This window comes from Mycotypha africana (genome assembly GCF_025528875.1).
Source record: "Mycotypha africana strain NRRL 2978 chromosome Unknown BDF20scaffold_2, whole genome shotgun sequence".
NCBI classification, from domain to species: domain Eukaryota; kingdom Fungi; phylum Mucoromycota; class Mucoromycetes; order Mucorales; family Mycotyphaceae; genus Mycotypha; species Mycotypha africana.
Window position 1 is genome coordinate 1,179,240 of NW_026515726.1, and position 13,821 is coordinate 1,193,060.

Consider the following 13,821-nt stretch of genomic DNA (forward strand, 5'->3'; position numbering starts at 1 on the left):
CTGGTTTCTTATATTTTTTAAAAAGGAGAATGAAAAAGACAGATAAACCGAAAATGTAGAGAACCTTTTATCACTGTTTGCTGATTATGTTCTTTATTTATTGAACTGCATATTTATTTACACGTGAAAATTTTGTTCACTTGATTTTGATATTCTACGGGTATCCACTCCAACAGCTGGCTTAAGGTCTCCTTGATCTATTACAGTAAATCAAGCGCTAAGCATTAAATTGGAAATTCGATGTCGCTGCTTTAAAAAAAAAGTGAAAGTACGCTACCTGCTTTTTCAGCTGTTCTTTATATTTAATTTCGTTGAAGCTTCCTTGCTCATCATCCTTCAATAAACGGTCCCAGGCTTTCAAAATAGCCGAAACAATGGACGTCAGTTGGTCACCATACTGTTCAGGAAGTTTAGGCGTGCTTAATGCTAGACATGCATTAATTCTCACTTTGTAGTTTTTACAGTTTAACAGTGCATCCATTAATGATGAAAAAACCATATGCGTCCATGGGTATACACTCCTTGTATCAGTTTGATAACCAATAGGGAACTGTAAATTCATTAATACATTACTGGTGGCATGACAAGCATTCCACCGTACTTTAAGAGAGGAGCCACCTTCAATATTCTTGACCAAGGCTTGGATGGCTCTCTTAACAAGAGACATGATTCGTGTATTTTCAAAGTACTCTTTGGGAGTAATTCTTAAAAGACTACCTATTGAGCGAGCAGAATTGGATTTCAATTTCTCATTATCCAAAGCACCATTAGTCGCCATATCAATGATATTAATCCATTCTGTAATGGTCATGTATTCACGCAAAGCAAACTCTTCTTTTTCACTAAGTAAATGAAAAATTAAGTTCAATGATTGTTTTGAAAATGTGCGGCATATCTTCTTTACCTTTCGAGCACAAGTGCATCGCATAAGTTTGCCATAGCCCAACTTGCTCTGACTCTAATTAAAACAGTCTTCTCATCTTTCTGACTCAAAAGAGACTTGATCATCTCTGATACAAAAAGTGGATCTTCCCGTAATGATGGAAATAATATAAAGATACCAAGCGTCCGATAAGCTGCTGCTCTCACGTATTTATTCATGTCTGCTGCCAAAGAGAATAATAAAGTAATAGCCAGTCGCTGAAACCTAACAGACAGGCCTTCAAATACTTCTTGAGACAAAGCTGCAAAACAATCACATGCAGCGGACCGTATTTCTTGTTCTTCGCGACGTTCACCGTTTTTTTCGATGCTTTTATCACTCTTAGCCTCGATTTTTGTCGCTGTTTCCTGTATTTCTGTTACCGAGATTTCAGAAGAGGTTGCAGAACATGCTTTTGCAAGGTAGCCAGCCAATACCTTCTGCCACCAAATTACTTGATTGTCAAGCGGCTCATTATACTCGTTCATAGCGACAGCATAAGTTTCCAAAAATTTGATACTTGAAGATGAGAATAAGCTTTCAGTTGTAGTTACAGTTACTGCTTGCTGCGCTTGTTTTCCTTCTTGCGGACTCTTTGGTAGATAGCGATGTTCCAGTAAATTCCATAAAGCTGGCATACATTCCTTATAATAAACGCTTGTTAGCGTATTACATAATTGCCATACGTGCTCTTGATTAGTATACTGTCTGTTCTCCATAGCCACCACAATGATTGAATCATTTCCGCGGATAAAGTCCCTGTCAATATATTCAACCAGGTTGTATTGATAAATACTGAAAATCGACTTAAAAGCTTTGAGCATTGCTGCCTGATACTGTTGCTGTTGCATATTAGTGACTTTTTCTTTTAGCGATTGATTAACTTTCCAATATGGTAGAATAGCAGTATACATCCACGGTAAGTACTCTTTTGAGAGTTTATCGAATGTACAATTATCAATGAACACACTAATGGCTTGCATAATCCATGTCAACACTTGTTGATTGCTAGGATCAGTTGATGATAACACATAGTAGAAGGCTTGAAATATATCGTGAACAATAGATCCTAGTTTGGTAGAGAGAGAGGTGAATGAAGTAGAAGATGATGGCTTCTGATTGCTGTTGGTACTCTCATCTACTGCTAGACTTAGGTATTGTTTCGAGCCTTGAAAAAAAGTCATAAGCGTATTACAAACGGCTACCTGTACATGAGGATTAGGATCATAAAGTAAGATGGTAAATAGAGAATAAGGCTGATTATCTGATTTCAGAGTTGATGATAGTGTAAAAGCAGTGTCTCTATTGTCTTTATCATTTTGCCGTTTTGCACTAATACTGTTGTTTAAAAGAAAAATGGAAAACGTATCTGGCAAGAATTTATGCCAATGAGGGTATAGTTCTTTAGGAGCAACCTACATTATTAAAGTCAAAAAGATCAGCTACTATATTCTTTTTCAAGCCAGCATTAGCAAGACACCTTACAGTAGCTATAGCCGACAAACATAATAAAGCATTTATACGGATTTTGGACAAATCTCTTTGTCTTCGTGGAGATAATTCTAAGTTACTTGTGGCATCTGATAGTTCAGATTCTGAACTCGTAACTATTGAAGACGATCGATAATGATGCATTGGTTTCCATAAAGAAGGATATAGAGATTGCCGGGTATTGGATGATATGGTGGAGAATGATGCTAATGATGATTTTGATACTCGTTTGGTTAGGTTTGACAATTTCAGTGCTGTAGCTGAAGTGGAGGAAGAAATAATGCTGCTGGCAGTTGAAATAGAGTAAGATTGTACGTTGACATGCATAAAAATGAATGTATGTACAATTTGCACAATATCACAAAGTGTGTTCATTACTAGTGATTTATCTTGTAACAATAAGTAGGACAGAGCTCTCAAAGTAGAGCTAGCTACTTTACGTACATTTGCATCGTTCAAATCTAATGTTGCCAATGGGGCACCGTCTATGGTAGCTGCAGTTACCATTAGAGTGCCTTGATCTGTACGACGTACTTCGCAGATATTACTTAGTAAGCAAGCATACAATTCTTCGAAATAGGGCTGTATCCTATTACCACTACCAGTAGCATTGTTATTATTTGTTGAAGAAGTTGATGTGCTAGCTACTGACGTATTCGTGGCGCATAAATTGCCAATGCAGTTGATGGCCATGCGACGTACTTCGACTGAACTATTTTGTGCAGGATCGGCTAGAGTCAGTAAAATAGATGATAACCTTTTGATGGAGCGTTGAGTATGATGCATGTTATCAAATAAAAGAGCTGAAAGTGCACGTAATAAGTCAACTTTATACTGGCAGTCAATGTTGCTTGTAACGCTATTATTGTTCGCTAATCTTTTTGCGGACTCAATGCCGTCCATTAAGTAGTTGATACATATGTCAAACTGATTCGATCGAAAACTACCTGTCCGAATCTTACAAATTGAATTAAATTACTCGAAGCATTGCCAAGGTAGTGAGTCAAGTATTGTCCTTACTTGTTTGGTGAACTTTTTATACATGAAGAGACAGAATGATCGTGCAAGCGTAGCATTTTGTTCGTGGCTAATTCCTTTACAACCTTGAACGATAACATCAACTACAAGCTATCGTAAAGTTATAGAGTTACTTTTATACGTTTCTTTATCGGAAAAATACGATAAATGGCCTGATCTTTGATTACCTGATCAGGGATCGATTTCACTTGATCAACGGTTTGTAGTAAATCCAACGTTTTGACAGGACTGTCCTCTATATTGGTCAATTCAGGAAAAACAGACTGCTTGTATTCATCAAGTAGTGAATAAAAATGTTCCAATTTCTTCTTCTTCTCTTGAGCCATTTTTTGCTCTACTTTATATTATTGACAATACACGGCAAGATAAAAAGATCAGATGCCAAGTCCATAGTAAATCACTTTGCCTTTCCGTCAATTTTTCACAGACAGCATTTATTAACAAATTGAGTCTCCTCAGACATCGAACTTCTGGAAGTTCCATTACGCTGGCAATTAGCTACGTCCCATTGATAAACACAGAACTAACCAAGGCATGCTTTAGCAGTTCTAGCCTCCTGTTTTGTCAAATATACTCGGTCTTCATTGCTTTGATACGATATAGCAGAAAAATGCATTCGGCGGAGTTGTTTCCTCCTTAACAACACCTCTTGCATAAATTGGACGATCCAGATAGAAAAGATATTAAATGCTTGCTAATAAACAACTGATCAGAAAAGCTCAAGGCAGACACTAACGAAAGCTACATGAACTATATTAGATAGATATCTTTATCATATACATACCACATGCTAATCAACCGAGCAAGAAAAAGTCATAAAATGACCTTGATACAGTCACGGGCTATTATATTTGGAACAAATTATCCATAATTTGGATTCTCTTTTTTTTTCCCCACATAGATATTTTTTGTTCAACTGCAAAAGTTCTCATTGCATAATTCACATGGAACGATCGTTACCCAACTTTGCAAGAGAAACCATATCAACGTTGAAGAATAGTTTCCTTTTCCAAGGAAGAGGAGGTTACTATGCACAAATGGATCAAGAATCAGATAACGAAGAAGACGACGACAACAACAATAATACTATATCTCATAGCTTATTCTATTCTGTGCGACAAAATGATACAGACATCAATGAAGATAGCATACCTTTAACTCTCTCAAACGCCTACTCTGATAGAAGCCAGCTATTGTTCGATCAAGAGCAAGAGGAAGAAGCTGTAGCAGCAGCCACATCCAGAGTTGATATACCTCAACACTCATACGTTTCTCAAAATCAATATGCCAATGATGTCGAGAGCCTGGTAAGGGTTTTCTGTGCTATTCTCAGCAAGCAGTTATGATAGCTTAATTGTAAATGATGTTTTTAGAAACCATCATCCATATATCTCGATGAACCACTTTCAGCGGAACCTTCTCAGGGAATCATTTACCCAAACCCTTTATCGGAATCATTGCTACCTACTTCAGCATCAGTAAGTATATTTTTACATTATATTCAGTAGGACAAAGGCTTGACAAATCTGACACCTTTGGTAGATACCACGGAAAATCACAAACAGGTGCAACGATAGGAAACTGAGAGATCCATTTTTCGCAGTATTATACGCTTTATGCTTTTCAATATTCACTCTATCAGGAATTATCATCTTATTCACCACCGACGTAAGCAAGGAAACTTCAAATACAGCATATAATGACGAGATAAATGATTATGTACATTTTTCTTTTTGGTAGAGTCATGCAATTGAAAAGTATCTTAAAGGGACAACGTTTGAAACGATTAAAGGCAGTGCAGGTAAGATTCATAGTGTTACCATTTGGTAGAAGCCACAGTTGAATTGAACTTTCCATTGAACATAAAATAGGCTTTTTAACAGTTACCATATCACTCGCATTGATTGCTGGCGTACTTTGTTTGTACGTGCTACGAACCTTCACGAAGGTATTGTGATTAAACAAAACAAGCTTTAAATGACAATATCTTGTAATGAACTCACTTACTCCATTATTTTCGATAGACGTTTGTATGGAGCTCTATAGTGCTTGTTCCAGTGGCTTTAGTTAGTGTATTTATATGGTCTTTAGTAGAATCCTTGCAAAAAAATTATGTAGTGGAGGACGGGAAGCGATTATCAGCAACAGACAAAGGGTACAGTGGACAAAAGCTCATTTATAGTGATTCTCTCATCTTACTCATGTGCTTTTTTTGTTAGATTGACACTTATGTCCTTCATACCATTTATGCTGAACCTTATCTATCTGAAAGTTGTTTTTGACAATAAATCGAGGATTAACAGAACCATTACAGTAATCGAGGTAAGTTTTCGTTTACTTTTAGTAGGAAAATGGTTGACTTATACTATTTTACGGCATCTTGATTTTTTTAGCTTGCATGCGATGTGGTACGATTCAACCCCGGCCTATTTCTGGTGTTGGTGCTATTATTAGGTGTCTTTATAGGCTTTTCAATTATTTGGCTTGTACTGTTCAATCGGTTATGGCTAATTGGCCACCTCAGTGATAAATCATCTGCAACAGGTAAGAGTAGAGAGTGATAAAACTTTGCTTATGCTTACATTGTTTATTGAATTGTCTTAAACAGGGGCCACGTGGATTGTCAACAACTATGTTTACTCCATTGCAGCTTTTTATGTATTTATATTCATGTGGACAGCCAAATTACTAGTATATATGGAGAGGTTAGTAGGTTGAAGAATATTAAAAAAAAACTTTTCATGTTGCAGTCCTACTAATAAGTATATAATGAATCAGGTTCGCAGTATCAGCCATAGCAGCACAATGGTATTTTCATCGCAATGAGCCCTCTAGTGACTCTGATGTTAATCCACCTTGGAAGGCAGCTATTGTACGTGCATCGACCACTTCTTTTGGTACGCTCGCGTTAGGAAGTTTGATTTTAGCAATAATACAATTTTTGCAGTTCACTGTTAGACTACTGAAGAAGGTAATGCTTACTATTACAGCAAAGAAATCGTATATTTCAATGTTACTAATCTTCAATTAAAACAGTACTCTAAAACAGCTCGACCTTTTTCTGCAATAGCCGCTGTTATTTTGAGATTTATTCAGGTTCTTGTCAGTACTTTTAGCAATTATACCATCACTCTAGCTGGAATTACTGGTGATGGCTTTTTTTCGGCAGCCTCAACGGCTACCAAAATTTTCAGACGTAATTTGTTGACAGGTTTATTTGGAGGTATTATCTTCAGAAAAAGAAAGGTAGATTGAGTGATAAGTTGACTTATACGAGTTCTATAATTGTCTGGTGCTGTTTTAGATCTCTTAACCCAGGTTATTCTGTACATTGGCACAGGTGTTGTTGCAGTGTCGTCAGGTTTAGGTGCTTATATATACGCTACACACAATCTTCATTCACCTCATGGGTTTGTCGTTGGCCTTGTCGGTACATTGTTGCCCTGGTACCTATCCCAGTTTTTCTCCTACCTTTTAATGAGCATGTAAGAAATTGTAATGTTTTAGTCAGTATTTTACTATGTGCGATTACTAACTCAGGATGTCGCTTTATGTTTAGAATTGATGCGGTGTTTATTTGCTACGCTATTGATCTTGACACAGGCACAATTCATTTGTCGGCAGCACATACAGCATTTTCAAGTTTTGAATAGAGAGGCATAGCAACTATCAAACCTGCATGGAACATATTCAATACGAGCATAGATGCTTTTGACAGAAGCGTATTTGTCATTCTTCATGAATTCATTCTTTCATACATATTTATTTTTTTACTTAATTTTCATCGAGCTTTATTACCCACAATTAATACCTTGTATAAATAATTTTTCCTTTTTAACATTCTCCTTTCATTTGTGTAGTCAGTACTAGTTTTATTATGTGTCTGGCAGCATAGTGATAAAGAGTCCTGAGCTATTTACACATGGACTTTTCAATTACGGATTAATAGCTTATATATACTTTAAGTGAATAGTAGGATGAAGGGAAAAAGATACTAGATTTTGCTGTCAGCCAGCTTCGTAAATGTACAATACAATTTCTGCTTTCTCGAAGTAAGCAGAGTAAAATTTTTCTTTGGGGAAATAGTGGGCATGTTCTATGTTTACAGAGTCTTTTTTAGACGTTCTACTGGGCGCTTTTTTGCAAGGTAAGAGTGTACAGGACCAATTATAACAACCTTTTCCCAAAGAAGTGCTGTGAAAAGATTGGCAACACATAGACCCCACAGCTTCCATCTAAAGTCCCGAGGCATTACATTGTGTCCAGTCGGTGAGTTGTAGGGCATAACATAAGACGAAGGTGAATGATAGCCAATCTGCTCTAACACTTCACGCGTCCCGCAGTTGAAACGGAACAGACAACCAAAGGAATTGGGATCAGCTAGGGTCCAATAAGAACAAATAACTAGATAAGCAACCCATAGCACGCAGAGGATGTAATTTCTGCAGAAACTGCGTCTAAATTTGTAACCGAAATTGAAGACAGCGGCGTTGTTGATGAATTGGAAAAGGCACACGATAGCCAATACCTCGCCTTCGAAATTGTCGGCCAAGAGATACCATTTGGACATATCAGCAGCACGTGCATCATGTTCGTGACAAAGAAACCAATCTAATTCGCAAATCATACAAAAGAAGGCTGGTTAGTGAATGGATTCATATGAGTATAGAAGATAAAGTGTATGACTCTTTGTTTCTTTCCATTCAAAAGAGAAAATACATTACTTTGTTTGTAAAGCATAACAAAAGCAGCAATTAAATATAACCAATTGATAGCCACCAAGCCCATGGCAGAAGCTAATGTTTGAGGGCCTAACAGCCTCGCAGTGGGACGTTGTGGCGCGAGTTTATCAGCAGCCTTCGATTGAGAAACAGCCCACGTCAAGAGTACTGTAATAAACACATCAATGAAAATCCAAATGTTTTGAGGTACTGAAATATCAAAGTAAAAGTTGAAGATCTTGAGAGCCATCATCACCTGACCGTACATAATGAGATATTTGTAATTTGTAATAGAAGTAGCCAAAGCGCCACGACCTTCTCTGATCAATTCAACACAAGAGCGAACACTGCGAACGCTGGTACTGAAGGGAGACACAATAGATGCTTCCGCATCTGACATTGCAAGGCCGACGTGAGCAGCACGGAGGGCGCCACAATCATTTCCACCATCACCTGTCATTGCTGTGATTCCGCGCTCCATATGAAGTTGCACGCATTCGACCTTACCTTGAGGTGTCATACGAGCAAAAACACGGATGTACAGCAAATATTTACGTATCATGTTATTGTCAACGAGCCATTGGAAAGCCTTTCCAGTTACTGCCAACTCCACCGGCGAGTGGTCGTGGTTCATTAAGTGCTCGTCAACGTTGACGTCAGAGAAGGTCTCAGGATCATCGACATCGCTCCAAACAACACGGCCTAATTGACTATCCAGATCACCCAACAAAACTTTATTCGTAGGGGAGATAGTCATACCGCATTGGCGAGCAATAAAAACGCCCGTCAAGGCTGTATCGCCGGTAATCATAATCGTACGAGTATCACCGCGCTTCAATTCATAGATATGTTCAGCTGTATCGGGCTTCAACTGGTTCTTGAAAATGATAAGACCCAGAAAATTGATACTCTCTTCCATCTGGTCACGAGTCCAGTGATTGAACTCGTCAAGACCATGTGACAATCCATTCAAGCTGATTTCACGATGAGCTAATGCAAGTACATAACAGCCTTGTCGTGCCTTATCTGAAGTTATACGATCGTAGTCAGCAGGAATAGAACTTGGGTTGGACAAGTCTTTGATTTTTTCGTAAGCACCCTTAACAAATATATGAACCTTGTTGGTGCTCGTATCCAAAACAGCAACAGACATAGACATTCTAGCATGAACAAACTCGAAGCGTTTCAAAACATGTATAGCAGCAGGGTTGGGTGTACTTTCAGGTGGTGTTAGGGTATCGACGTAGTCAGAGGTGTCATTCAAGTGCCATTGGGAAGCCTTGAACATTTCAATATCAACTGGATTACCGATAAATTGGCCGTTCAAAATTGTTACAGCATGACAAGTGGCAATACCTATCTGCATTAAACGAGGAATTTTTTCGATATCTCGTTCATGTTTATCAAATTCTGGGATAGGTTGTTTCTCTGGTATCGTTTTTTGTGCTTCGTCATAGTTAGAAATCGTCTGCGCACCGAAAAATTCAAGACCCTCTTTCGTTAAGGTGCCGGTTTTGTCAAAGCAGAAGAGTTGAACTACAGCAGGTGGAGTAAATACGCGGTTGAAAGATCAATTTGATTCTACGCAATTGCCAGTTGTAATACTTACTCTTTCCTGCCATTAAAATACGAGGCAAATCAACACTAAAGATGTTCTTTTTCCTTAACCGACTAGCAGCAACAGATTGACCGACCACCAAACCAGCTGGTAGCAAAGGAGAAATCAATTGACAAATTACAAACATTGCATAGAACCAAGCACCTAATATACACATCAAACGAAGCGGTGGGGGTTAAGTCATTTGTCATGTTTTTCGTACGTTCTGTGGCCTTGCTCCATGGAATGAACAGCTACTTACTAGTGCCTTTCGCATACATCCATATGGCTAAAGCCAAACAAACCATTGCACAACACAGCAGAATCAAAATAACAATTTTAATTTGCTGGTTGAAGATGAATGATACCTGGGTAGGAAACAAAATCTTCTTTACCAATTCTCCCTTATCAGTAGCTGTACCGATATGGGTTACTAAAGCTGTGACCTTACTATGCTTCTCTGTAGGCTGAGCTTGAGAAATAAAAGTGCCGGAGAAAATAGTAAAAGTTTTACCACTACCCATACGATCATAAGTAACATCAACATCATCTCTACGCAAGGGGAATTTACGAATAGGTAAGGGTTCACCAGTAAGAGAGCTTTCATCTGCCACAATATTGCCGGATAAAACAATGGCATCACAAGGTGCTGTTATACCTTCAGTGACTTCAAAAATATCACCCGGTAAAAGATCAGCAGTGGACTTGTCAACCCATTTGCCATCGCGATATATTTGAACACGGTCAGTGAACTCTGCCATTTCTTTTATACGTCTCTCCGAACGGAGTCGTACAACCACCTTGACCAACGCAGAAAGAAGAATAACACAAGTATCAGCAATACCCACTTGCCCTATAATGTTCCATAAAGAAAAAAAAAGTGTGTGTTGGTGTATGTGCGTCAATAAGAAATAGTCTTGAGAATGTGCTCTTTGTTCAATTTGAAATGGACTTACAATAGGCAAAGTAGTAGAAAAGCCAAAGGACGGTAAATTGATAAATGTAAAAAAAGGAAGAAAATTCTTGGAACAGTGCGACCAAAAAGTTGGGAACGTACACTTCGATAAAATTGGGACCGATCAGTTCTTCTCTTCGTCTTGCTTCATCTGTTGTTAAGCCTTGATCCAAAGCGGCCAATTGTCCGATGGTGCCACCCAAATCAATTTGGTGAGGGGTGAAGAAATCTGTTTCAGCGTGATAGATATAGCGGGTGCATTGATAGATGAAATATTTGGTGCCGCTCGACGTTTGTTTCAAGGGTGCACTGTTCACTACAACATCCAAACCAAGAATATGTTTCGCCTTCTTTTCCAATCTGCGAACCAAATTCATGACCCCATCAGACTCATCGTCTAAAAAGATCATAGCAGCTTCTTTGCGTTCAACTTGTACGTAGTGGCCTTGAGAATAAAGGCAACGAATTCTGAAGAAATTGGGAATTCGGTGACGGAAAATCGTCAAACTGGCAAACCAAAAGAATAGAATATACCACATCCCCATGAAGGTACTAGCTTGGATTTCTCCATAACCGCGGAAGAGAGCATAATTCATGTAGTAATCTTTCACCATCATGATCATGTAACAAATTTGGCCAAGGGTTTGTATACTAAAGATAACTGCAGCACATATTCCAAACCGGTCTCGTTTATAAGCGTGAATGGTCATCTCTTCTTCTTCTTCCTCAACAGAAGACATATCATCATCATCTGTACTACTGGATTGGCTCACAGTATCTTTATGATCTAACTTTTCAAAGTCATTCTTCTTTGAGAGAACAATATCATTATTTTTGTTGATGTATTCATCATTGTGGAATTCCTTGGCTTTGTTCAAATTGGCTTTCACGGACTACATAGAACATGGAGGAAAAAAGGGGGTGAGGAGAGGAAAGAGAAGAGGAGAGAGGAGATACGGCATAAGGATGGTTAGATGATTTGACGGACAGGAATTTATTTGGCTTTACATTTCGGTTGTACAACTTCTCCCTTACCTTTTCGCGATAGAGTTTGTATAAAGTCCATACTGCCAATAATACAAAGCAGGAACCATAATATGCATACAAAGCAAGGAATACTGGCTCTGTAAATGTCAACGCACCATAATCAGGCGTCGGACATTCATGCCACATAGCAGACTCAGGATTAGGTATCCAATTAGGAATCTTGCCTTGCAGATTGGCAGCTCTTGCACATGCTTCTGCACTTTGGTTGTTTTTGTTCTCGACCACAAAATTCTCAATGTTAGTGTGTATAGTAGCAGTACCGCATGAATAGATATTACCAACTAATGCAGGGGCGCCAGGACAACTGCAAGCAGAGATCAAGTTAGAAGGACATGTTTCACGACAGTGGCCATCTACACAATAAGTCGTACCAGCAGGGCAAGGGGCAGGTCTATAATTGTGTGGACACATAGAAATATCACGAACGCAAAGCTTGGGACACGGATAAGCGTAATACGTAGGCAAAGGGCATTTATTTCCATACGCATCATAATCATTCACTGAAAAAAAAAAGGGAGTTGGATGTTACCAATGCGCGCACTTTTGGCATAATTGCATTTGCAGGTCTTTTCAGTTACCAGTATGAAATTGCGGAGATGCCAGCGAATTTGTTGTAAACCAGGCAAGTATTAGTAAAGGTATGTACATTGTAGCAGCGGCTGTTAAAGTATATGGCATCCGTTTGATGAAAGGACTCATCATGCAAGAGGTTCAACCTGTAAGATAGGTTTTGTATGTATGAACAAAAGAAAAAGGCCAACAAACAAATCTCAAAGGAGGCAGAGAATAAAGACAATTAAAAGAAAAAATCCACAGAATATTCAGAAGAGCATTGCAACGATGAACTCAAAGAAGTCGATTTATATCCTAACATTTCAAGCATAATGAAGATCAAAAACAAGGTTTTTGCTTTATGAATTTGCATCTGGGTTTCAACTGATAAGATAATTTAGCTTGCTTTGACCTAGTACCGACGCCTCGCTTAATCAACTACTTATAAATTTGATTGCCCGGTGCTTGCATTTTTTCAATCAACTTGATTGCGTTTGGTCCTCGGTTTGGTCCTCCAAAAAGAAAAGCATAAAAATGGTACTTTTTCTGTAGTTTAAAAGCTTCTACAGTTTTATAACATATATAAGTATATATTTTTTGAATTATATTGAAATCTATATATTCGTTTATATGTGAGAACGATAGTTCATTTTTTTTGCCTGTAGAGAATTTCTTTTTAAAGCTGTTTTTTTCTCTTTTCCCCACATTTTTGTTCGTTGTCTGCGATCTGATTTCTTTGTTCCTGAAATGATTCATTCAAAGTTTTCCGGGTACCTCTGTCTATCTCTATCTCACTCTTATTGCTTACATAATTGCTATTGAAGTTTATCATATTTCTCCAATACGTTTCTCCTGTAACGTCATTTTGTAACATTAGCTTGTACTCACATTATGAGCTAGAAACTTGAGAAACCGAACTGTATTTTTTTTTTTTTATTTATTGACTGCTGCAATTTTGTTCATGGAGTGTGGTTGAAAGAAGGATGTCTGGTATGCATGTACATTCTTTGGCCAAAGACAAGCATTAGATAAGATTGTCAAATTTACTGTCTGAGACTCAATTAATCTTGTCATTTGGCTCTGAGGCATTATCTGTCCAACAAAACTCAATCACACTATGAAACTCTATTTCATTGATTCTAACATGGTCATTGATGAAGCCTACTACGCTTCTCACTACTGATACGAAGTATAATTGTGTTGAAGGTTATTTGAGGTTATCTTGTACTATATAAGCGTGTCAGATGTACAGTCTTTTTTCTCATTGCTAGCGTTGTATCTCATTTCGTGGTGAAACGTCGTAACCTTTTACATCAATGATGCAGCCAAAACTCATTTGTTGCTATCGGCTTTGTTGAAAAAGCCGTTATCTCCATCTATTACCCGCTATCTAAATTAGGAAAAGAAGTCCAAACCCTTTGAAAGCAAATTCATGATAATTGTTTAAATTCCTTTCTCAGATTCGATGGAAAGGCTTTTCATAGAAGTTAGACTAAGC

General features: G+C 38.0%; 3 protein-coding genes across 3 annotated transcripts; 1 reads left to right on the plus strand and 2 right to left on the minus strand.

The window, feature by feature from the left end:
* Nucleotides 1-61: 61 nt before the first annotated feature.
* Nucleotides 62-3,813, minus strand: BDF20DRAFT_851672 (armadillo-type protein). The gene is made up of 5 exons (XM_053080035.1): nt 3,619-3,813; nt 3,434-3,541; nt 2,408-3,370; nt 905-2,337; nt 62-842 (listed from the first exon to the last, which is right to left on the minus strand). Exons 1-5 carry the CDS (start codon nt 3,775-3,777, stop codon nt 218-220), a joined length of 3,288 nt encoding a protein of 1,095 aa, XP_052939054.1. The 5' UTR covers nt 3,778-3,813; the 3' UTR covers nt 62-217.
* A 582-nt stretch (nt 3,814-4,395) lies between these two features.
* BDF20DRAFT_815346 (plasma-membrane choline transporter-domain-containing protein) lies at nt 4,396-6,940 on the plus strand (the record flags this gene model as incomplete). The annotated part of the gene is made up of 10 exons (XM_053077075.1): nt 4,396-4,674; nt 4,825-4,929; nt 5,192-5,264; nt 5,498-5,606; nt 5,671-5,773; nt 5,845-5,995; nt 6,060-6,156; nt 6,230-6,422; nt 6,488-6,674; nt 6,756-6,940. 10 exons carry the CDS (start codon nt 4,396-4,398, stop codon nt 6,938-6,940), a joined length of 1,482 nt encoding a protein of 493 aa, XP_052939055.1.
* Nucleotides 6,941-7,553: 613 nt separating this feature from the next.
* BDF20DRAFT_815326 (uncharacterized protein) lies at nt 7,554-12,290 on the minus strand (the record flags this gene model as incomplete). Its single annotated transcript, XM_053077072.1, has 6 exons — nt 7,554-8,062; nt 8,176-9,708; nt 9,782-9,934; nt 10,032-10,622; nt 10,726-11,617; nt 11,760-12,290. Coding segments are annotated over 6 exons (4,209 nt in total), but the record flags the coding sequence as incomplete, so codon positions are not given.
* Between the last annotated feature and the right edge of the window lie 1,531 nt (nt 12,291-13,821).